The sequence below is a fragment of the Melospiza melodia genome, chromosome 2 (assembly GCF_035770615.1).
Source record: "Melospiza melodia melodia isolate bMelMel2 chromosome 2, bMelMel2.pri, whole genome shotgun sequence".
NCBI classification, from domain to species: domain Eukaryota; kingdom Metazoa; phylum Chordata; class Aves; order Passeriformes; family Passerellidae; genus Melospiza; species Melospiza melodia.
The window spans coordinates 57,470,055-57,495,556 of NC_086195.1; the positions used below are offsets into that span (position 1 = coordinate 57,470,055).

Below are 25,502 nucleotides of genomic sequence, written 5' to 3' on the forward strand. Positions count from 1 at the left end.
TCAAAATTTCTACAGTACAAATGGAGATAAGAACATAAAATTTGTGCACCCTGAAAAGATAGGATTCTTTGAGAAGCTGCAGCATAAAAATTAGAAGGAGTAGAAGGACTCGAGGACTTCTGCAGTAGAAAGACTGCAGAATCAGGGCATGCTCTGAGACTTTTCCCTACTCCAGACATGAGGATTTCCAAATTATCCAAGAACTGGTTCTTGCTCCCAGTTGCTGTCTCTCTTTTGAATATCATCTTGGTTAGCAGACAGTTAACCTTAGTCTGAAGAAGTAAGGTGTTGAAACAGATTCAACAAAGTCTTTGCACATGTACTTAACTTTAAAAATATTCAGAGATTAATGAGGCTGAGAAGGCATTCCTGATCATCTGATCTAATCTATTGCCACAATTTCCCCTTTGAGTCTTCTAACAGGTTCACAGACTTCTTATGTCCTTTCAGCAAAGCATAAATGCACATAATCTCTTCAGAAGTGCATGAATATTTATAATTAACTTCAGGGATGCAGTGAAGCACTGTAGATAGATATATTCTGAAAAGCCACTAGCTAATTCTAGGTAGTGGTTAGAAGGGATTGGTCTTCATGAGTCTGCTTGTGAAAGAGATGGGGTGCCCCAGAGAGTAGTTTTTAGAGTACCTATTCTCTCCATTGACCCTGGAAGGAGGCAAAGGCCATAAGCTAAGCATTATTAGGCATTAGATGCCTAATGTGGATCTGTGTCATTGTCCTCTTTCTGTTGGATTGTTTTTTCATATCTGAAAGATTGTAAGTTTTATGGTTTGATTATCTAAATCTGTATAATCCCTAGTGTTAGTGAAAGAAATAAATGTACCAGGAAGCTCTGCCAGTGGTTCCCTCTTCCCCCCCAACTCTCTTATCCTTATGGTCCCACCATCCATTCCCACCATCCCAAATACTGAAGGCCAAAGAAAATAATGAGTGGGAAACTCTTTCTTCTCTTTTATATTCCCTCTTCATTTTCTCTCCTAAGCTTGTTTTTGTTTACTGTATTTTCTAAAGAAACCTCTCTTGAGTTTGTCTCTATTGTGCAGCTTTGCAGCAGTCAGGAATGGTAATTTGAAAATCACCATTTGAAATATGAAATGCCATAAGCACAATATGTCAAAGGTTATTTAAATTTGGTGTTTCTGCCAGACTAGATTTCCTGATTAGGGTTCTGGCTGAAAAACCAGAGGGAACTCAGAGAAGAGCTGCAGGTATGATCAGTGCTTGCTTAGGACTGTTGGAATACAAAACCTCCAGAGGAGAACTAGAAGAATGGAGACATGTTCAGCCTGAAAGCAAAAGCATGGATGAAGGTGTGTGGGTGAGGGAAAGGCATAGCTGCTACCTATTATTAAAAGGATTTTACAAAAGATTCAGCAAGCTTGTTCTCATTGCTCAGTGAAGGTAGGGAAAAGAATAAAAAGCCTCAATTGCAGCGGAGTAGCAGCCTTTGACACTGGCTCCCACAGTATACTCCTGAAAAAGCTGGCAGCCCACAGCTTGGATGGGTGGTGGAGTTCACCTGTCCCTGGAAGTGTATAAGGACAGACCAGATGTGACACTCAGTTGACCTGGTAGTGTTCAGTCATAGGTTGGACTCAATGATTTCAAGTCTTTTCAGACCTAATTGATTCTGCAAAATTTTAGCAAAAACTTGGCAGACTTGTAGTTACTGGTGGTACAAGCAGTTGAGCATCACTGGATGTGGTGTGCAAGGTGAGACAAAATACTCTGTGAGACAGAGCTGAAGAGGGAATATTTTAGTCCATCCTACAAGGATGGGAAAATGTACTAGCAAGTCCAGCAGAGTGCTGTGTCAGCTGACCTGAGAATGACATATTGCTCACCAACAGATTGGTTTGTTGGGAGATAGCAGGGAAGAGAGTTGGCCAAACAGGAGCCATTGGTACATATGGTGACTCATATCTGGGGTCCCACTTGATTATTGCATGAATCTTTTTAGAATTGGGGATGGCTCCAAATAGCACTGAGGTAGATGGGGAAGAGAGAGAGAAGAGGGGCACCTATGAGAAGTAAGAATGCCAAGAGAGAAGGCAGGATTCTCCAAGCTTCCCCAGGATGTATCTGTGCCACCACATTAATCTGAGGCTACACTGGCCTACACTTTCACTCCAGTCACTGGGCTCTTGGGCAGCAGTGTTGGCATTACCAGGGGTGTGCTTGCATGCTGCAAGCCTCTCTCCATGAAGCCCTGTTGAGAGAACTAGCTCAGCCCTGGGGGTGGAAAACTGCTAGGAGCACAAGTTCACCTTTGCAAAATAGGGAGGAAGGAAAGGAAGGAAAGGAAGGAAGGAAAGGAAGGAAAGGAAGGAAAGGAAGGAAAGGAAGGAAAGGAAGGAAAGGAAGGAAAGGAAGGAAAGGAAAGGAAGGAAGGAAGGAAGGAAGGAAGGAAGGAAGGAAGGAAGGAAGGAAGGAAGGAAGGAAGGAAGGAAGGAAGGAAGGAAGGAAGGAAGGAAGGAAGGAAGGAAGGAAGGAAGGAAGGAAGGAAGGAAGGAAGGAAGGAAGGAAGGAAGGAAGGAAGGAAGGAAGGAAGGAAGGAAGGAAGGAAGGAAGGAAGGAAGGAAGGAAGGAAGGAAGGAAGGAAGGAAGGAAGGAAGGAAGGAAGGAAGGAAGGAAGGAAGGTCTATGCAGAGTAGACAGAGAGATGTAAGGATGTTGGACTGCAAAGGTAAGCTAGTGAAGAATTACTAAAATAACTCCAAAAACTAGTAAAGGGAGAGAAACTGAGATAAACAATTAAAAAGGGGTTGAAAAAGAAATAAGTTTTTTTTTATGAAAGAGAGAAAATAAAGGGTTTGCTATAGGAAAAAAAGTAGGCAACAAAGAGGACAAAGTGAAAAGATATTTTTTTAAGAGATGAAGGAAACCAGATTCAGATAATACACTGTGGATGTAGTCATGCTGACATACCGAGCACAGTGATGAATGGATACATAGCAGAAGAAAATGTTCTGTATAGACTTATACACTATCCTGTTTGTGAGAAGTGAACTTGAGCAATTGCTGCCACGGAGTTCTAGAGAGTGAAAAAATAAGTTTATTTTGAACAAAAAGAAATGTCTAATTCAAAATTATTATGCAATACATAGAAATTGCATAAGTATATGAAAAATGAAGAAGTTGTCCATGATTATCACAATGTGTTCTTTCTGCCTGTTTTGCAGCTCTCCCCCTTTTTTTCAGTTCTTATTCCAAAGTTAAACATAGAGTCAATTGTTTTTTCCCTTAGCAATTGCATCAGCCATAGGCATGTGTCACATGGTAAATGAAAGAATATGATTAATTCAGAACAAAATTTTGAATCATTTAAAAAGCAGAAACTTCACATTTCATAGCTAACGTATTCCCATGTAAAAAAAAATCAAAAATCACATTGCAATTTTTGGGACAAAACCATTTCAAGTATTTGAAAATACTCATTACGGCATGCATTTCATTCTGTCCAAAGAATATTTCAATCCCAGAATTGTCCAATACTCTGTTCCCCATTTCATTAAAAACCCCAGAAAATAATTAAATACTGGGTATTCTGCCCAAATATGAAATGCTATACATATTTCCAGAAATTATTGTCTCCACATAATGTGATCACCTGTGCCTCCAAGGTTAATGGAAAATGTAGCATCTAGCTAAGCAAACTGATGCTATTCGGGAACTAACATGATCTTCTGCAATCACCATGCAGATATATGTGCCTCCGTCATCACTTGTTAGTGTGGATTTTTGGCTCCTGTAATAACAGCACAACTAGAAAACAGCATTTGTTTATGCTTAAGCCAAAAAGCTTAGCAACAAAAACGCAAAGCAAAGAGCCAGTGCAATACAGAGATTATTTTTCCTAATCAGAGTGATCAGAGCGTGAGGATGAAGTGAGGACCTTTGCAATTTGTTTCCCATTTTAGTCACTGATTCAATGTGTCTTTTCAAGAGGAACTTTATGCTCTCCTCACCGTAGGTGCTTGCCTCATTTTCCTCATCATTGAAACAATAACAACACCAAACCACTTCACAGCTGAGGTTGTGAGTGACCGAAGGACACTGACACCCTCCAGCAAGAAACTGCTACAGAGAAGACAAATGTGATGCTGATCAGCTCCAATGCATGTGATTAAAGAGTCTTAAGGCAGCAGAACCTGCAGGTTATCATGGCATTCATATGCATTTGCATTGCTCTGACCACAGTATTAGGACCCACATTCGACAGGGGTTGTCAGGGCTGTGCCCTTCAGGGATGGCTGGGGTTATCCTACCATTCGGTTCCCGCCCTGTTGATCTCTTCCCACCAGCACTCTGTCGGCTCACCGAGGCTCTGGGATGCTGGCATGCAGGCATAGTTCCACAGTCTGTCAGAGCCTTCCTTCTTGCTGAAGACACTTCTGACGGCCACGATCACCTGCCCATGCGGGCACTGAAAGTTGAAACCTTGCCGGTACACATTGACCCATTCATCATTATCTCCATAATTATAGGGACCATAATAATAGTCACTGTACTGGCCCCATGCCACAGTCACCAGAGGCAGGAACACACAGAGAAGGAAAATGTCCATCCTGAAGATGTTCCTGGCTTAGAAGTGCCCCTCTGCTTTGTGGGGCTGGCCCTTTTATATTGCCTCTAACATTTGGCTTCCAGATGTTATGTTTTCAAATCCAAGTGCAGTGTGTCATTGCTTAGCAAACCTCTGAGCTACAGAGATGTCCAATTACTTTTAAGGTGGAATTCTGCAAGTACAGTAAGACTTCAGTCCCTAAGAGCAGGGTCTTCCCAGCACTGCAAACTGTCTGCAATCCTTCACTGCAGAGCTACTGAGCACAGCAAGCTACATGTCACAGTACAACTGTCACAGACATGCCACTTTCATCCTCCAGACAGCGGTTACATTTGGAAACTACTTTATTTGAAATTAAAGCTCTATTTGAAGCTGCCATTTTCCATCATTTCCAACATGCAATCAAATGTGATCCTCTGTGTGTGTGGCCATCATCCTTTTCCTAAATATGTGTGGCCATCATCCTTTTCTTGAATGTGTGTGTCATAATTCTGCCAGTGCCTAGAAAGAAGGGAATTGGGCAAGGTGAGGGAATTCACTGTTCCTGTTGAAAAAACTCCTTTAGAAATTTTGAGCTGGTTTGGTTGGAGGCAAGGTGGAGCACAAATTACTTGAGACTCTGTCTTGGCATGGAAACAGCCCACCCTGAGAAGTAGGGCATTGGCTTCCTCCAAGCAGAACTGATTTTGCTATGACTGTATGTGAGCTCTGGGAAACTGTGGACTCAGCAGATATTTTAATTTGAGGATAAAGCACATAAGCAAGTTACAATGAGAAAAACTTCATGCGTGATCAGAGCCTACTGAAATCTTTGACCAAGGGCCTTAAAGCTACCTTGATTTTATCATGGGCTAGGAACACAAGGCTGTTGCTGAGGAACTGCTGTGTTGCAAATTCAAAAACAGACTTGCCACTTGGAAAGTGTTTATACGCAACATCCTTAGGCAATTTCTTTATCAGGAACCTACTCTTTTCAGGGAAGTCTGGAATAGTGTTCATTACTTAACTGTGTACTTGACCCATAGAAAACTCTGGAACTTGAGCATTTTTTAATAAGACAGTCCATGCCTATGTTGCCTCTGCTGTGTTACTAATAAAATGCATAACCCTTGGAACAGTTCCAGATTCAGGTTCTGTCTCTTTTAGTGAAATCCAAAGGCTGTTTCTTGCAGCAAGGTTCTTCTCAAATCTTTTTACTACCTCTCTTCCTCATTTGGACCATGCACAGAAAAAAGGAAAAGAAACAAACAAAAAAAACTATTATGAGCTTTTATTCTGTTGCTGGTACTGACAGAAAGGCCTGTGATAGTAACTGGACTTGTTCCTCTCTAGGGATCTCCAAATCCATCCTGCCTGGTCATTTTTTTGCAGGACTATAAGCATCGCAGGAGGCAGGTGCATTTACTAACAAACCTCAGGTCTCAGAACTGCCTCATCGGCCAGATGCTTTTGTGCCTTTAGCTAATAGCTTTTCTTGTAGCAGATCCTTGTTCACCAAAACTGTAGGTGGTGGTTGGCTCTTTTCCTGAGCAGTGCAGCAACATCTCGGTTGTCTGTGCTTACAGCCAGTGCAGATCCACATGCACAAGGCATGGTGAGAGCTGCTGGTGTGGCTCAGTGCCTCACTTCCAGCTGCAGCATCCCTAGATGCCTGGGGAAGGGGACTATGGCGACAGCAGAGAAGAGCCCTTTCCTTCAGCTGCCCTCCTCTAGATCCTAGGTACCAGTGGGGGACATGAGTACCCAATGTCTTAAGAGAGTGGAAATTTAAGATTTTAAGATTAAAACCCCTCGTAGTTATGTGATGACCACCAGAGTGCATGAGCTGCACAATCTCACATGAGTTTTTCAGATAACTCAATAGTGTATTTTTCCCGCTCTTACTTCCTTAAACACACAGTCACATCAGGGAATGCTGCACACTGCTGTAGATGCCTAAGAGGCATTCTGGAAGAAATTTTAGCAGGAAGAACCACATTCTGATATACATATGATCCTCACCTCACATAACCCTTTATAAGCACCATTGCTGGTAACAAAGTTCTTACACAACCCACAAGATTACAGGCAAGAGGGAAAGAGAAGGTGGAAGGAAGGGTCTATGGAGAGTAGGCAGTCTTTGCCTACCTTTGACATGCATGTGAAGCTTTGAGGTGTCTGTTTTCCCCTCTGACATACAGTCTACCCTGCCTGATCCCAGTTAGTGGGCGGAGCAGCACTTCCATGCTGCACTGTGATCAAGAAGTGACTTGGCTGCTATGCAGGGAAGACAGTGAACACAGCAGCTGTGGAACAACAACTCCCTGTAGCAGCTGTGGCAGTTTAGACATGGCAAGCCTTATTCTGTTCTGGCCACTGAATCAAGCACAACAGTTCAAGAGCCAGTACTTTTGAATCTGCAGCTTGGTGTCTTTGGTTGTCTTCTGCTACAGTTTGCACTGCAAAAAAACCCTGATATTTAAAAATCAGTCCCTCTCAGAAATTACCTACCCTTTAATTTGACTTTAAAAATAAAAGCCTTTCATATCCAATGTTTGGAATAGCAGAAAGTGTCAATGAAGTAGTAAATATGAGGTGCTAAGATCAATCTTTCATTATTAGTTCCTTGCTGTGGAATCTATATTGTATGGTAATTGTTTTCCCCATCAGCTCTAAGAAACGTTGCATTTAAATCACATAAAAAAATGAATTTCTGTCCTGCCCACTGGTGACAGATAAAAGGGATTATTCTTGATACCCTGCCTCCCTGGCCTAACTTTGGAGTTAGCTCAATTTTTAACACAGCTTGGACTAAAGAAGAATCTTCTTTCCAACTTGAATTATTCTGTGTTTTTCTCCTGCTAAGGATAGTAGATGCACCATTACTCCAGTGATGCAGGTGTTTTTAGTGCTTTGGAGCATTAGAAGAAATGCTGCAGTATTTTCTTGCCATGCCATGACACAGGCATGAAATGCAGAAAGATTTCAGTGCTTTGAACTAAAATCACAGATGCAGAAGTATTATTTGAATGCATAACAGTAGCCAGCCCAAGCTCTATACTAAAATAGGAGAAAGAATGGTAAAGCTCTATTTGTTATTTGGCATACATAAAGATGCTAGAGCTGAAATGAGAAAAGTGAGGGTTCAGGCTGGGTCAGTGACAGGTACAACTAGATCTGTGTCTACAAAACTGAGTTGCATGAAAATAGTATCATGTGGTTTTATTGGAGTATCTGTGCTGTTTAAGTTCCTGTGTCTGCAAAGGACTGGCTCAAGGGCAGCCAGTTTTTACCCCACTTTGAGGGCAGAAGGAGCGTATGAGGGTGTTATCTCACAGCACTTCACCATTTAGATGCATAGGAGAGATTTCATCTCATATTTATTACTCAGGACTATGGCCAGAAGTGAAGCTTTGCATTTTGCGCTGGTGAAGGAGGCTGAGTGTGTAATGCTGATCCCTGAAATCCTCTGTACACAAAACAGGTATGGCAGAAGCAGTACCACTAGCAGCAGCAATATATGTCTGCTTCCAAGCTAATGAACTGCATTGTGGCATTTCACCATAAGAAGAAAGTGGTTTTCATGACAGCTCATATCATCCCTGAGGTCACACACTGTGAACATATTTTCCATATTTTATTGCATGCTGTCTCAGTGTGATGCTGGCAGTTCTGATAAAGCAGAGTGGCTTGGATGAGTCAGGGAGGCTGAATGATCTAGGAGTTGTAAATTGAATTCAATTACAGATTACTTTTCCTGTCATCTTTGTAGCATGGCTTATATATTTATATATATATGTTCAGAAACACAATAAAGGCACCCCATATCCTCAAACTTTGAAATGCAGGAAATTTATATATATATATACATAAAAGTAAGTTTCCTACATTGTCAGTTATCATAAAAGTTTGAGGATTTGAGGTGCTTGTATTATATTTTTGAAATGAGATTACAGAGATCTTGGTATTGTGGAGGACAAAGCTGCTGAAAGACTGCTTCATAAGGGGTAAAGATATATCCTAGTCAACTTTTTAGCTCAGAGATACTACCTTCTTTCAGAATAATGTATATGGTGAAGGCTGGCGTTAATTTGTTACATTTTCCAGCTATTAATGATATTTTGTGTAGCTCCATTCACTTGATGTTCTCAAAATGTTTTGATTAAGACTTTTGAATAATCTTTTTGAAAAACAGGAAAGATTAAAACCCTTTCCACAGTGGGTCCAGTGATCTGCTCAATGTTCACCAGTACTTCAGGGCTAGAAAGAGATTTTAAACTTCAGCATCTGGGCTGGAATTTAAAATCCTACTCCAGTCCTGGGAAAGCACACATTTTCCCAACTTTTTCTTCCTGCTCCTTCCCTACAGAGATGTTGGTTCGGCTTCTACTTTGTGTAGCTCCTTTTGTGTGAAAGGAAAACTACTACTTAAGATATTGTGATACTGGAGGATATTGCAGAGCTGTGTTCTCTTCGGGAATAGCTGTAGAAAATTCTGATATGATACCACCTGGAATGTTGCTGTGGAGAAAAAAAAGTGCTTGCTGCAGTGCTATTTTTCCAAGTTAACATAAGCCTTTGAATTGCTTTTGTAATAGCTTCCTTCCAGCATATGTATTATTAAATTATGGAATAAAAAATAGAAGCAAACAGGAAAAGCAAAGCTTAAGTCACAAAGTCTCTGAGAAAATGATAAGAAAGCTGCACCGAAACATTAGTAAAGAAAAAACTGAAACAAATTTTTTCAGTTTGGGAAACCATCTGGATGCCACGATAACTATTTTCCTTCTGTGAGTCTGAGATCTATTATTTTGAAAACTTAATTTTCAGCTAATCAGCAAACAACTGCATCATAGATTAATCATCATTGCTAGATCAAATAACCCCCAAAAACTGCTCAAAAGCAACAGTGACAGACCTTTTTGACAAACCTTACCCATCTTCCCTTTGAGTAGGGAAAAGTTGGATACTGGAAAAGAGCTGAGTTTTGCAATGGAAGGCATCTTCATCAACAGTAGAGTTTGTACAAACATCCTAGAATGGCTACCCAGAATATTCTGGTGTTAAATAACCCAAGAACCAATTGCCATCATTACAGACTTCCACAGATCTCTCCACAGAAATAATTTCACATAGGTTTGCTAAGGGTCATTTAACCAGTTCTGATACAGCCATTCGTCAAATATGGGCATGAGGAGCCTGGTAATCTGACTATTACGTACATATTGTAAGAAGTCATGCACAATTTATGAACAGAAATTGATGCTTTTTTCATTGTTGTTCTTCAGACACACTAAAACTGAACAACCCCCTCTATGGTTTAATCCTAATCGAAATCAGGCTTTTGTCAGAGCAGAGGTGTAACTGCTGCTCCCTCGCCTGCTCCACATACTGTAAATGCTGCCCTGTCGTAGTACCTCTTACCATTTATGTTAAAATGCTCAATCCCTGAAGATGTGATTACAGTGACCCTTCCAGGATCCTTACAATAAGGAAAAGCCAAGTTGAGAAGTGTTTGCCATTACAGTTTCACATGACAAGACAGAGCATGGTACCTTTCAAGTCATGTTACTGCTAAAAGCGAGGAGGTTTTTCTGAGTACTTTTTGCTAACAAAATCTGTTCTTATTGCTGTAACCACTATCTCTTTTAGCAGATAAGCTTGAGATCCATACCAAATCTTAGGTCCAGTCCTGTATTAAGCCTAGACAGTCAGAGTACAGAGTCTGAAGGTAAAGCTGGCAAAAGAAATTTAAAAAGCCTTGAGGATACAGGAAATTCAGTGGGCATTGATTCAGGAAAGAGCCAGATGCTTCAGGCTGAATCAGTGCTGAACCTCTTTGTAGATTTACAGGCAGCATTTTGCCACAACCTTTTTATAAATTGAGCTGAGTAATCCCCTTTTCATCATTTATCCTTCTTGCACACGCACATGTGTCTGTGGACTTTAATATAAAAATTTATATTAAATAATAATATAGCAGTTATATTTAGTCTTTGAGCTGAATTCACACTTGTCTATCTCTGTGCTTTTGTTGTTTCCCACCTGATACAGCAGGTGACCTTTCTTGGAAGAGCAGTCATCACCAGATCAGCACAGACAGAAATGTTCTAAAACTTTATGACTTTTTTCTCCAGTGGTCTCATTAAACATTTGAGTGCAATTGCTTCTAAACTTAATACGTAAGAAATTTTGTATATGATAAATTACCCTTTCTGTCTTTCAACTTGTTTTAAGTTTGGCCTCAGAATGTGTAGCTTCAGCTGATTCTTGAAGCATTGAGAAAATCTGTTGAGATAAAACAGGGAGGAAAAATGTTACATTTAAAAGTAGAAGTTACAAAAAGCAATCAAAGTATTATTGAGGTACTCTTCATAATCTGAGAAGAGATACAACAGAGGCACCAGCCCCATTTTTTTTTTAATTTTGAAAGTCCAACACAATGCTTGTTTCCATGTAAGGATTGGTTACTTCTGTTTCAATTTAATTCATGGGACACCTTTTAGGAATGGCCACAGCAGACAGATGTAGCATTTGCAAAATCCATGGACTACTGACCTGGGGCTTAATATGTGTGATGTTTTCCAGGGGTGTGACTGTAAGTGTCCGACTGAGCAGTGTTAAGAGATCAGCTGTGATGCTTGTCATGCAAGCCATCTGTTGTGGATGGAGAGTGGGTTTCACCTTCAGAGAATTTTGGTATATTTAAAAAATTCTCACATGCCTTTTTCCCATAGTCTGTGACCAGCAGCTCATAGCATCACCATGAAATGCTGGAGGGGAAAATCTGAACTAATAATAACTCTGCACAGACCCATGGGGTAAGTTTGAGGTCAGGACTGAACTGATCTTTTATGTGAGAATGGCAGTAGCTGTAATTCACTTGCTGGTCATGGGAATGGGCTGAACCAAAACCAGTTTTTTTCTGAGGTAGGTAAGGGGAAAAAGAGCTGACAATGTGACTTAGAAGTATCTCAGTTTTACATGCAAAAGACCCTATCTCTGCGTGATCTTTCAGGCCCATGCAAAGTGAATGCTGAGTAGGAATACTCAGAGCTCATGGTGTTTTATTTCAGTTTTGTACTTTCTTTGTGTAGGCTTCTTTGTGTCAAAATAAAATCTTAAGAGTTCATAATGATTTTGCTGTAACAGTCACTGAAGTCAGGTGCTGTCTGGCAGCCCATGTTATGTGGGAAATGAAATGAGATGCCTATTTGGTCCCTTTTCGCTGTGTGCTTTGTGAATTTGGATAGCTGGAGTGACACTGAAACCTAGCTCCCAGCACCATCCATTTATTTAGCATTCTATTCATGAGAATGATTTCTCTTTACTGTTTTGCTCTTGAGATGCTGGAGATGGTGGGGGGAAGAAGTGAGGAGAGAGGAAGAGAAAATCTGAAGAAGGGGCTTCTGCCCTACCATTATAATTCATTGTGATCTGACCGTCTGGATTTTCAGCCCTGCTCAGCCATCCATCACTCCTCATGTGACTGTCACCTCATATTATTGTAATTAGCAACTGCCAGCCCCAGAGATTTGACAGTGGAAGTGAAAAAGTCCCAGAAGCTCTCTGCCAATTTAAACTTAACCCTGTCATTACAGGACAGATTGCTCTGCTCCAGAAGTAGCTTATTGGCAATTGCTGAGGTAATAGCATGGTCCTGTGATGGTATCCGGTCCCTTGACTCCCCCTGCTTTGTTGTCCTTGTGCCCTCCCAGCTCCTAGGCTGCTTCACCCTTCTTCCTTCCTACATGCCACCCCTCTTTGCTGCCTATGAGAACTGAAGCTACCAATGAGGGTGCTCAGGCCAGCAATCCCAGTCTGTGGGTGGATGATAAATTCAGCTTTCTGTAGTTGTGCCAATTGAGGACTGTCTGCTCAGCCTCAGAAAAGACCCTGCTGTTCTGTCTCTGTTTTTACCCTCCTTTTGGGACTTATCCCCCTGTGCCAGCACTCCCAAGTAGAGAGCCACCAGGGTCCCTGTCTGTTTGAGTGGCCTTTGTTTTGTGCTGCTAAGACTCCCTGTCTTTGTTGCTGGTGGTATCTCAGCCAGGTGGACGAAAGCTAGGTCAGATCTGCCTTCTCATGCTACAAGTTCCTCACCTTCACTTATAAACATTCTCCAAGTGTGATTGGCAGCTGCTGTTGCCAGGCCCTCTTTACATGGCATTTACAGATCTTGCTTCATTGTCTTTTAAGCAGGGGGTGGCTGGAGGTCACCCTTGTTGTTACTTTCTTCAGCTAATTAGGTGCAGCTCCTGCTCTGCTACTGTACAGAGGTGACAGCACTGACAGCTCACAGAAGGTTGTCTTCCCCTGGGAAATATCTGGGGTTGCAGACAAAAAATTGAGATATGGAGAGTGTGACAATATCTGATGCCCAGTCTCTGTGGTCATTCTATCCGTTCAAACAAATAGAACAGAGTCAGGTAATAAAGGTCCTGATAGTCCTGCAGTTCAACTGGGTGATGAACTGTCAGTAAGTGTGACAGGCAGGTTTGACATGGCCCAGGCTCAGATACCATTCTGATAGAGTTTGCATATAATCAAAAATGTAATTGCTTAACCTATTCTGCACCATTCTGTCAAGACACAGCTTTTTTTACTCTGGTGTTCACAAAAGTTGGCCCCCCTAGTCCTTAAGAATAAGGTGATGCCCCTTTTTTTGCAGCAGTTCTGCACTGCCATGATCAATCCTCATCCACGGTGTACTTTGCTCCATCACCTTGCTCTTGCAAGTAGTTGTCTACTATTAATTTAACCTCTCTGGGAGACTGGGCCAGAAGAGCTTCTGCTCATTGCCACAAGAAGCATAACTGAGAGCCCCTGAAACATGATTTTGCTATCTAGGTTATATTTGGGTGAGCGATGAAGTTTCTGAGCCTGCTCTCAACCTTCAAACATTTGGCTTTGCACCACACAGTTTACTGAGCTTTATGCCAACCCACATGATAGGACATGTTCGTGTGAGCATTCTTGTATTTTTTTGTTGTGTCTGACACCACACTAGATACCAGCAGTAACTGTGCTCACCAAGAAGCAGGAAAGTGCCCACAAAGCTGTTACTGCCTTAAGCTTTTCTAATCACATCAAATTCCCATGATTTGCCAACTACATCCACAGAATAATACATCCTTTTCTTTGTGCTACATTCTAGTTTATTTATTGCATTGAGAGCTTCAGCAAATGTATTAGGGCAGCATGTTCCCTGTGTCTCTTCTCAGCTTTAGTACATTTACAATTGCTGTTTATCATGACAAAAGATTGCGTGGAGGAGGAGCCTTGAGGGTGCATAACCTTGGTGTTATGTGGTTTATATGCATAAATGAAGAGAAAATACTTGCCAGTAAATGGAAAGATAGACATGGAAAGAACAAAAAAGCAGCAGAACTCTAAAAATCTCTGGAAGCAAAGTTGTATGTTTGGGTTATTCATAAGGTAAGGTATGACAGGCAGTAGGGAATAGTTTGTGTTGTACTTCATGACTGCCTTCAAGGGAATATGACAAGATTAAGAGAAATTTCTGCTCATCACTTAAATACTGCACTACATTTTATGTCCACACAGCACAATGTGAAGCGTTAGCACTCATTGGTTTAGGAGCTCACGATTTAAGCTAACTGGAAATGCTTGTGGATAAGTGTTGCGCTATGGGATTGAGCTGCTTCTGTAGCGATACCCAACGACTCTTTCTGGTGAAGCATGAAAAATGGAAATGTTTTCTTCAGCAGAGATCAGATACTTCGCTCTGGCCAGGAAATAAAGGCCAGAAGTTGCTATTCTGCTAAGCATGGGAGGCAACACCACACCATCCTTAAGTTGCAATGGGTACAGCATACTTCAGGTTGGAAGACACCTCTAGAGGTTTCTGGAGCAACTCCTTGTTCAAATCAGGGTTGGCTGAAGATCTGACCAGATTGCTTTATCCAGTCTTGAATATCTCCAGGGATGGAGAATGCACACCTTGTCAATTTTCCACCTGCAGACAGAAAGCATGAGTTATACAAGTGTAATGTAATATCTTTCTGACCAGAGGAACCTGGTAACAGAATCAAAGCTGCTGTTACTCTGCTACTTGAGCACTCCTTGCTCTGTAGCTCTCTTTATCACTCCACCCTTCAAAGCATGATATTGAAAAAAGTGTATTTTTCACTTTAGGAGGCATGTCCTGTCTCTGTGCCATTAGAATGCTTAGCAACATGGATGCAGATGCATGCCACACATGCAATGAAAGTCAGGCTGTTTCTCAGCCTATATTAGGCACATTTCCCAGCTCTCACCTCATTATTTTTATGATGAATCCAAAACTCATCAATTAAAAGGAGTGCACCAGTGTTCTTTTATGTCAGGATTGGGTTAGACTAATTGCCTTTGAAACGATCCGTGTCCCTAGCCCTAGCCCAGTCGTGCTCAAGCTCTCCAGATGGCAACCTTGCACCCAGTAAAAGAACTGTGTGAATTGCCTAAAACCCTTTTTGTATCATCCTTCCAACAATATTATTGTGTATTTAAGCCTAATCTTCAGAATATCCGCAGTTCAGCCGGAGTTGCTGATTAGTAAATCCTGGAATCCTGGGTTAATAAATATTGACACACGGGGTTTAGTCATAGCTCAAGATAGCTCTGCCACTCTAGTGTTCTGAATCCTTAAACAAATTACTTTGTCTCTTCATATTCCTGTTTGGCCTTCTGCTCATTTTTGGTGTTTCTGGCCTAATGCTCTAAACTCAGTTGTTAAGTTACTGTCTCGTTATGGATTTGACAATTGATGTCTTGCAACTCCAAGCAAATACCCATGTTCTCCAGCTATTAACTATTATTGCTTGCTTCTTGCTCTCTGTCTTTTCACAGGTGAACTCACAGTTTTGTGCTATTGTGGGAGAAGATGGGGAAAAAAACTACCAAGTATTCAGCAGAAAACAAAAAGCTATTTCTTAGCCAGTGGTTATAATAACTGCTATGAACCAATCTCTCCTAATATACAGTTTCCTGACATTAACTGAATTTGACATTTACATTTGCTTTTATTTCTTCCAAGAGCCCTGTGTCATTTTTCCCCATTTAAAGTGCTGTTGTACTCTGAAAATTGTTTTTAATATTGGCACTATGGGGGTCTCTATTTATTCTGTCAAGTTTACTCAGAGCAAAAACATGTGGTGTGACAGCAAGAAACTCTCTCTCTGGCTTTTGTGATCTTTGGATTGTGGTGGAAAAGGCCTTTGCTAACTCCTAATGCTGCAGACCCAGATGTCAGTATCTTCCTGAGCTGTGCAGAAGTGATGGAGAATGATGAAGGAGAGTGTGACGCACAGTGCTGAGAATAGACAGTGCAGGAAAAGCAGAGACAGCAGGCTTCTCTCTCTTCTCCCTCTCTCCCTGCTACAGAGGATTTATGACGTTGTAACAGGCTTTGCCGTGAGTTGAATATGAAAAGAATTTCTCCCAGACTGTAGTACAATCAGCATTTTTGCTGCATTGGCTTCATTGCTTTGCTTCAGTACTCCAGTGAGCTGACTGGCAAAATCCGAAACAGCATGCAAGATCCCTGCAGCGCTGCAGGCAAAAGAGTGCCCAAGCTGCAGAAATAATGAAATAATGTAACTCATAAGTGCCCTTCAGTTAGTCAGAAGATTCCCTGAGGAACAAAAAAATCCTGGAGAGAATGTTGCCAAAATTACTTTGCTGTCATCCACTGCAGAGGTAATAATTTGCATATAGTTACTGCTCATCGAATTCCCTGATATGGCCTCTGCCCTCCACACCAGAGCACTGCTGGCTGCTTTCATACACAACACACAGATCCAGATTCCTATAAACATGAGACCAGGATGATGAGATCACTTATCTCTTCACCAAGATGAAACCCAACCAGAAAAAGCAATTTCATTGCTGTATCTACATCTCTTACCAGCTTACTCCATCCTTTCCTGTCTTTTCCTTGCAGTCTGAATTCGAGGCTCTCAAGTAAGGTTATTAGGTACTCACAGTGCTGAATGCAATGAGATCTTGATCTTCCTTCATCAATCACTATCACAATCACATCAGCATTTATTCATTTACAGTGTGTTCTTTCAGTAGGAAAGTCTGCTGGGGCCTCAGTGGTAATAAGAGAGTGCTGCTTTTCTCAGCCATGACTCCTTTTAAGAATATAAACGGCATAACTCTTTATGGCACCCAAAATGACATTTTTCCACAGATACCAGTGATTATTTTTTGAGTTGGCTTTTTCCTTTTATGCCTATTTGATATTTTTTTACACTGTATATTTAATAGCTGTTTGGCACTTTGCATGTAAGAGTCTTGAGGTACAGAATTATTGTATCTATTTTACAGACATGGGAATCTGAGGAAAAACATGGAAAGGTTTACCTGTCATCAAGGTTATACACTGAGTTTATAACAAAACTGGCATTTTAAAAATCCTAGCAGTTCACCACTATTTCTTTCCTTGTTTTTCACCATTCCCATTCTCTGTACCTTCTCTCCTTCCTGTCTTCCTTTTCTGCTACCATTTTGCCAATGTCATATCCTCTCTTTCATCAGGTCTTATCCCTGAAGGTGGGTTTTTTTTTCCATATTTCTGAATCTGGATCTGATACCCAAACACTTCATATGCCATGCAGACTCAGTTGCTGCCAGTCCTGCTTCTCTTTCACGTACTAACAGCTAGGAAATTCCACAGCAAACTCCCAGCTATTTCAGGGACCTTGAACACTGCCAGTAATTCTCCTTTCTCCTGTTATTTTTTCTGTGGCCCATTATAGTGTTGGCTTTTAGCTTTGTTATGGGCCATTAGTATTTTGCTTTAGAAACAGGTCATTCTGAAATGTTGTGGAGCATGCAGTGTGTAAGGACTCAAGAACAGTTTTCCATGGGACTTTCTGGACTCAGTATCTTTTGTATGACTGTGTGCAGTAGTATGTGGGGATGCAGCCCATCTTTTCTCAGCCTCTATTTCAAACACAATTCCTAATAGAAATTTTCTTTCCATATTCTCACATTGAAAAAGTCCCCAGATTTCTTCCTGCATTAAATATTTAGTGTTTGCCCAGCAGTGCACTCCCAAAAAAAGACAGTCATCTGTGTATACAACAGCTGGTTAAAGGACATGTTTAGGCTTTGAGTGAGGTTTTCTCATCAGAATTTTTTCCTCTTTACTTTTCCAAAAAATAACATAAATTCTGCACGAAGTTATTTTAATAACTTCTGTGGAATATACTCTGTGAAGTCAGAATCACCAATTCAGAATTCTGATTTGTATTGATGTGGGCACCCTTTGTATTTTAGACACCATGTAAATGTCTTTTCTGGATAGATTTATTATCTTGTTTTTAATACATTGAAACAAGGGGCAGCTGCTAAGGAGGAGGGGAGGCACTTTGCCAATGTGAGGACACCAGGGGAGCTGTCTGCCAATTTCAATACGAGAAGAACAAATTTTTTTTTGCTTTCCACTCCTCCCCTCCTTCCTAGTGCTCCTACTCCCTTACATTCACTCCTGGAGAGAGGTAGGAGTTCAGTCTCCAAACTGAATCAATTCTTGCTGCCTTCACTGAGACTGTCAGCAGAGCAAGGTTAAGTGTCACAACTATGTTTTTGTGTTATGAATAGCTTCTTCTCTCTGCACTTGCTTGATATAAGCAGGCTTGTAGCCCCTTTCCCCTTTATCCTGCTCCATGCAACATACATATTGCAGACCACTAAACCTGGAATTACTTGGCTTTACAAAGCTTCCCTAAAATGACTTGTCTCTCCCTGTCTCTCTCCGAAGAGCACCACAAGATCTCTGAAACCCTGTCTTTTGTCTGAGTGTGCTCAGAGGAAATAATCTTTATTTTAAAGACCGTTTTTTCTTCTCACTTGTTTTACATCTGCCACTAGTTATCTGTATGAACAAGGCATGGCAAAACAGCAATAAGAAAGAGTAACCACATACTGATGAGATGGCTAGTAGGTGATCTGCCTTTACAGCATGTTCCAACTAGCTCTACCCAAGAAAACCATCGGTGACTGGAGTAACAACATGGCTGGGAGAATCTCAAGGGATTAAGCGAATTCCAAGTGGATCAGCAGCCTCATATAAGATGGTCTGGTACTGGTGGAAATTACAGTTTTTAGGTGGGACAAGGAATTAACTCCCTACTGAGCTGTTTTCCACAAGAGTAGAGACTGTCACAGTGCCTATGCTACTTCTTGCAAGATGCTAGCATTCTGTCCTACTCAGAATTTCCCAAGCACTCTTCATTTGTAGAAGCAATCCTCTCTTCTTTCTGCTCTGAGCTCCTGCTAAGCAAATAGTAGTTACTCTCCTGGGGGGAAATTTACCCTGTGTGTGGAACAGAGAGTATACTGGAAATAGCAAGTGTCAGCCATGCTGTTTGATGGAATGATAGAGCTTGCTCCTGTTGTTTAAATGCCATCCTTCCTATGTGGAAAACTATAGCCTAATGGTGGAGTATTAATCTGGTGAGAGGAACTTCTCCTCAGCTTGGAAATCCATGTATGGTTGACAAAACAACATCTAAAGTTGGCCCTATGCTCCCCCTTAAAGATTTAACTGCACTTCAGCTTTTGAAGCTAACCCATTCTGCTGGAGGACTGCCCAGTCTTGCTTTGGCTTGCCTCTTTCTCTGGATTCCTGCCACCTAAGAGATGTTAGCTACTTTGGTTTTGTTTTAGAAATGTGGAAAATGTGGCTCATATAGGCTTATGATAATGGATTGCTGGACGTTTCAGGCTGATGTTGTGTTTTGTATTCTGCATTTCATGATCAAGAATTTTCCTTGTGTAAACCTCACCCCTCTTGTTTCTTTGCAAAGAGAAGTCTTTTGGAGAGGGGACAGGAGTTACCAAGAATACTAAGGGAAAGTGGTTTGCCATGAAAGATGTGACATATTCTGTACTTCACTGGGGCTTTGCAGCAGAATCCTGTTTTGCTGCTCTCTCATATCCTCTTTTGCTGTACATTTGACTGATGTTTGTTAATGCTTAATTACTAGTCTGCACTGCTTGAACCATCTCATGCCTTGTTGAGGTTCACTGAGAATCACATTGCAGTCCACAGCCTCCTTGGTTTTGTAACATCAGAGAGAAGAAAGCTGTCTGACAAAAACACTTCTTACAGGAGTTTCCAAACAGACAGTCACCACAACTCTTATCTCACTGTAGCTAAAGATATACTCATGAGGTAACAGGTTAGAAAAAGTTTATTTATTTAGTAAAATAATGTATGTATTTATGTATCCTACTCCCTATTTAGATTTATATTTAGGTTTTCCTTCAAAAATTAGAGACCATCAATGATTATGTGCAGTGCAGATAATAAAGTGCATTATTTTATTGTGAGACCTTGGGCATAGGGCAAGTTTCTCTCCATATCTCAAGCTAGGGCTCCCCACCACCCCAGCTCTCACCTGCATGAGTGTGGTTGTGCTAAGGCAATGTGTGGCTTCACACTTTCACTTCTCCTTCAGATGTCTGCCAAAGGTATGGCAATATCTTGGCATCAGACTGGCTGCAGGGAAGGAGGGTTGGCTTAAGAGCTGCAGAGCTGACTTGTGAGACAATTCATTTTTTGTTTGGCCTTCGCTTAATTCAAATGCTTTGGCCATTTTTTATTAGTTGAGCAATGTCAAACTTCTCAAGAGGATATTAAGATATGAGCACAGGCGAGAGTGGTGAAATGCACAGCTCCTGTCACATGCTGGGGCCCTAATTGCTCTAAAGAATTACACACTTTGTCGAGTCCTGTTTGTAAGTCCTCTCTTGATTCAGCCTATTTTCCACCATGGGGAAGTGAAGGTGAACTGCTTAATTTGCATAGCACTTGGAGGCAAAACTTTTCAGAAAAATTAAGGCCTTAACATGATGATTTTTATATGCATGCGCCTGTCTTGTTAGCCCATGACTGTCCTACAGAGACAGCATTTCCCTGAATGGCTAGGTTATACCCATATGCACAGAGTGTATGAAGTGCTTTTGGTTTCTGATAAGATGAAATGCCCTTAAAATAAAACCTGTCCCCACAGAAATCATGAGCAAAGCTCCAAGTGACATCTGAGGGTGCAAAGTATTACAAAACTTAACCTTCTAGAAATGACTGAAGTCTGGACAGGCCAGATTTTTCAAAGGTGTTAGTAATCTACTGTACAGAAGAATCTTATTTCTTAGTCTTGTGTGCTGTGCAAACACCTTTTGTTTTAGGAACAGGCTTCCCATGATGATCAGGTCAAGAACTGAACATTTGATAAGAGAATTTACAGCTCTATGGAATCAGGCCATAATGCTCCTGTTTGAGTACTGGAGGGTCTTACATAAAAATCCTGAAGCATTTGTCTGAAAAGATTAGGGAGAATCCCAATTCCGGGTCTGGGATTCAACTACCCTGTTAGTTTTTCATGGTTCATATTCCAAGCCTAAACTGGGATCCAGACAGAGGCATATGGTCATTCCGCCTCTGTAGAAGATCTGAAACTGCAGGCTGGCATTTCCCTGACCTCAGTCAGAGTTGATCCTACTGCTGTGCTTTGTGGCACCAGCCCATTTCTGCAGCAGCATTAGGTTAAAGGACACCCAGAGGCCTCCTTGTCAATCACAAAGGAGTTGAGCTTTACTCCCTGACATATGATTCCTGCCCACAGCCAAGGTCTGAAATAAAGCTGGCCGAGCAGAATTTCTCAGACATGCAGGTCATGGGCAGGCCAGAATTTGTGCTTGGAATGAGTCAGCCCCAGAACCTCTCTGAGACTGACATTTGAAGATGCAGGCAGAGGAAGACAGGCCATGAGTAACACTTGTGTGTGTGCACATCTAAGCACATCTGTGAGTGAAGTCCTTGCAGCTGGGTAAAAATTTTGCTGCTGTGCTTTGCGGACAATGGGGGTAGCTGGACTGGCCCTGAGGGTGGGAGGAAAGGGTAAAGGCAACTTCCCAGCTGAGAAGTGCCATGACAGAGACTGGACTAGATTTCATGCTCTTCCATTGATTTTTGTGCCAGGCAGCCATGGTGATTGTAGCCATACTAAAACCAAGGTTTTCCTCTTCCTCCAGGGGAAAAGTGAGGCCAGAAAAGAACCACATACATGACCTATCTTTGGAGCTGTGCTATATGTCTGCTGCTCAGCTGAGGGCCTCTAGACTGAGTTTTTCTCTGCAGTGGGGCCAGGTGGCTCTTGATACCTGCTGCACAGGGCTGCATGGGATTTGCTTGTGGGAATGAAGGGAAATGGTTCACTCTGTGCCAGGCAGGGTAGCATCAACAGGAATTAGAGGAAAACTTGCACCTAAGAAGGAGGCAGTACCAAAAAGTGCATTTGTTAGGAAATAGGTTAGTCGCAGTTAACAGGATCAAGATGAGTCCTGTGGACAAAAGGCACTAATGGGACTGTTTCTACTACTGTTTCAAATTTCCCTTTGGCTGCTTCACAGATCCAGAGATCTGTAAAGGATTCCTTCCTGGGAGCAATCATGTGGAGATCTTCTCCACTTGATTGTAGCAGAGTGAATCAGGAGCAAGTCCTTGGAAGTCAGTGCACCTGACATAGTAAAAGAGAAGATGAAGGCGTATAAATACAAGAGCTAGGAAAGGGAAGACTTTAACATGAGCTGAAATGACTGACACAAGAGGCAGTAAGAGTGCAATTCCTTCCCATACTACTATTCACCTGACCTTAAACTTTAGTGAGAATTACTATGTAAGGACTGCTCTGCCCTGTATCCATTTTGGCTCCTGGCTGCTCTGCACCGTCAGCCAGCAGGTGAGCTGCTGTGAAGTGCCTGAAATCAGGGTACCCAGCAAGGCATGCTGCTCTTGTCCCAGCACATACCAAAGGATACTTATGGCGTCATGAACACCTCTGAAGGAGCAGTCAGCAGCAGGGATTGGTGAAACTCTTTCCTTACTAACCCCAAGGACAGGCAATGACTTGCAGGGATGTGTACTGTTTTGTCTCAATTGCTAGTTCCTGTTTCTCTCAGTTCTGGATAATTGGCTGCTGAAGCTGAGGCTATTTCTAAACTCTTGGGAAAAAAATTACTTTCGCTTTCTACCTGATCATATTGGTACTGATCTTTTTCCACTGTTGTGGAAAAAGGCTGGCTGGACAGTGCAGCCCAGAGCAGAGCTACATGTTCACAGAGCACCCAGGACCAAGCCCAGGACAGCTAACCCAGATGGTTCTGATTCTGTGTGCAACATATGCCATTGCAAAGAGAGGGTTTGGGATATTTGTAAGCTCTTTTTGATGAGGTGATATCTTCTTTTCCACCAAATATATGCTGTCCTAGTCTGTAGCTTTCTAAATTTCCTATCAACAGCTTCAAGGAGTCTTGGATGTAAGGTGTCCACTTTTAATCCTCTGCCTGCAGGAGTTGGAGCTGGGGCTTGGAGGATGGACATGCAAAGATACAAAGATACAAAAAGATACAAAACAGGCAAAGATACAAAATACTTGTTCTACATTTCCAGTTGTCACTTCCTCCTCTTACCAGATCAGCGGATGTCTATATTTCATCTCCAGTCCTAATGGAGAATGTCGGCTAGTATTTTCTCATTGACTGCATTCATTTTAGAGAGCAATCTTGTAATTTTGTCATTCATTGTGAGCTTCTGTTCCCTCTAGTGGTTGCTGGGCTCTGTGTAAGCTGTAATATATGGGGAGTTTTTTTAGGTCTGAACCTATATTCAAGATCTGATTTACCCTCAGTGGTCGTTGTTCATGACATATATTCACTAAGAGAATTGGAGACATTTAATCCAAGCTCTGGAGTTTGGAAATAGTCCTTGTGTACGCCTGAACTTCTCAGGACCTTGGGTGTCAAGCACCAGTCCACCAGCAGGTGTCCCAGAAGCCCATTGGTTTTCAGCACAGTGGGCACAGGATCTCTCCCACCTGGTGCTGGATCTTCTGAAGAGCCGTACAGATGCTCTGCTACAAGCAGGATGCAGCGCCAAATAAAAAACACAACGTACAAATTGAAAGTGTGTGGCTTGCAGGACTGGCTGTGCTGGAGCCAGGATCTTCGCCTCACCGCGTGGATATGCTCCTTGCAGGGGCTGAGGAGCCTGCTGTTGCCTTGGTGACTGGAGCCGGCTCTATCAGCACAGCCAGGAGAGTTTAATCGACGATAGTCCAGAGGATTAAGAACGGGTTTCTGCAGCACAGCACAAGAAGGTGTGAGTTCAGGGATGACGTCAGGCAGATATATTTTGTGCCATGTTTAGCCAACACAGGACTACTGGGTTGAGACGGCTGCTATCATTCCCCAGTACTGCAAAGAGAGAATTATCTTTCTCATACTCCAAAAACCCTTCATCTTTGACGTGAACAAGAACTCCGTTGGGGTCCACCAGTTCTCTATTAGCAATACCATCAACAGACAGTAGTTTCTCCAGCTCTTGCAATGGAAATGAAACCTCTGTCTAAAGGAAAAACAACAATAATGTTGCACTAGTTCATGTTAGAAGCACAGGAGCATGTGCTAGCACCATCTAGCCATCATCTCCATCATTGCAGCACCAGCTACTTTCTCCTCTTTTTTCCATCTTTGAGCTCGATGCAAGTAGTTGTCCTCTGTTTTCAGCTACAGCTCTTACTTACTCTCTTGTATCCTCTGCCCTCTGGCGTTACTGCACATCCTCCCCCACTTCTCACTGTCTCTCAGGGAGAGGCTGAGAACTTGCAGGAAAGCCATTGCTTATGTGCCGGTACATGGCAGAGAGGATGAGATGTTCTGGTGGTGTCCCAATCCTGAGATCCTCTGAGAAGGGTGAAGCCAGAGCATTCCTGCATTCTGCTTCTAATATGGGCTTGAAATCATGTGAAAATGGCAGCAGTGTTTGCACTGGGGAAGCTCTATCTTGACCCAAGGCACAGCCCTAAAAGCAGAGAGTGGTAAAGTCACCTCTGCTGCCTGCTGTCTCCTGTTGTGGCAGCCCCAGGTATGGGTCAGCTGGACCCAGCTGTCTGATTTCAAATCTATGCATCCAAAGCAGCAGGGGAGGAGCCAGATGATCAGCAATTAATTACCTGAGGCAAGTAATTCCTGAGGTCTAGGCAGTGCTATGGGGTCAGACATCCTTGCACACTATGGAGAGCAGTGCCCTGTTTCATGCCATGGAGCCTGTCCTGGCAGCCCACTCTGTCTTGGAGCTGATCTTCTGATCTGCTTTTCCAGGCTGTGCTCTGCATGGGTGGTGACGTGGAGGTAGTACAGCAGTGTGTGAGCGAGGGCAGGGTTTCCCTACAAGCCCTCAGTCCTTGTCCCCAGCATGTGAAGGTCGCTGGCTCCTGGGTAAATTTCCATCGGATGCGGCACTCTCCCATTGCGACTCAGCATTTCTGACACCCGACTGCAGCTTCTCTTTCTCATTTAATCATTTTCTTCATAAGGGGAACTAACAGCCGTTACTAGAGCGATTTGGCCACCATCCAACAGTGTGTATATTACTCACACATTTCCCTGCTAGCAAAAGGGGGTTTTTTTCCACTGTCTGTTTGCAGCCTCTTCCTATCTTCATCATTAGATGGCTCAGAAGGTCAGTGCTAAAAGAGAAATCTCAGAGCTTTTCTTTACAACCCAGAGTAAGGGAGGGCCAGTACTGGGGGAGAGGGAAGGGGTAAGAAGGATTGGAGGGTATGCCTGACTGAATTCTTCTCTAGGATTGTCTCTGGTACAGCTGAAAACATGATCCTGGAAAATGTAATATTTACATAAACTGTACTGTCCTGTTTGGGTAAATCTCAAGGTCATCTGATGATCACTGCAAAAGGACTGGTCAGATACTGATGCTTTTGCCCTGGCATCATGAGACCATAAGACCTTCAATTCAGCACTGAAATCTGCATACAAAATGGGATCCTACTCCCTCTCCCTAACAACCATCTCTCCTGAAACTGCCTTAAGAAGGAAATGCCTGTGCAGCTTCTTTTTTTTTTT

The 25,502-nt window shown here is 42.2% G+C and overlaps 1 protein-coding gene and 2 long non-coding RNA genes across 4 annotated transcripts in view; 1 reads left to right on the forward strand and 2 right to left on the reverse strand.

The window, feature by feature from the left end:
- Positions 1-4,637, reverse strand: part of DPT (dermatopontin) — a 28,090-nt gene extending 23,453 nt beyond the window's left edge. Inside the window, exon 1 of the mRNA XM_063148287.1 lies at positions 4,288-4,637. Coding sequence (XP_063004357.1) covers positions 4,288-4,586 — 299 coding nt within the window. The 5' untranslated portion in view covers positions 4,587-4,637. The remainder of the gene's footprint in view (positions 1-4,287) is intronic.
- The window catches only part of LOC134414129 (uncharacterized), a 154,339-nt gene that overhangs the window by 57,060 nt on the left and 71,777 nt on the right, over positions 1-25,502 (forward strand). The gene's annotated exons all lie outside the window — the stretch shown is intronic.
- LOC134414125 (uncharacterized) lies at positions 13,701-24,837 on the reverse strand. Of its 2 annotated transcripts, none has more exons than XR_010026666.1 (2): positions 23,052-24,837; positions 13,701-14,544 (listed from the first exon to the last, which is right to left on the reverse strand). It is a non-coding gene; the product is annotated as an uncharacterized LOC134414125 (long non-coding RNA). The 2 variants fall into 2 exon arrangements; XR_010026667.1 differs by lacking the exon at positions 13,701-14,544 and adding an exon at positions 20,380-22,099.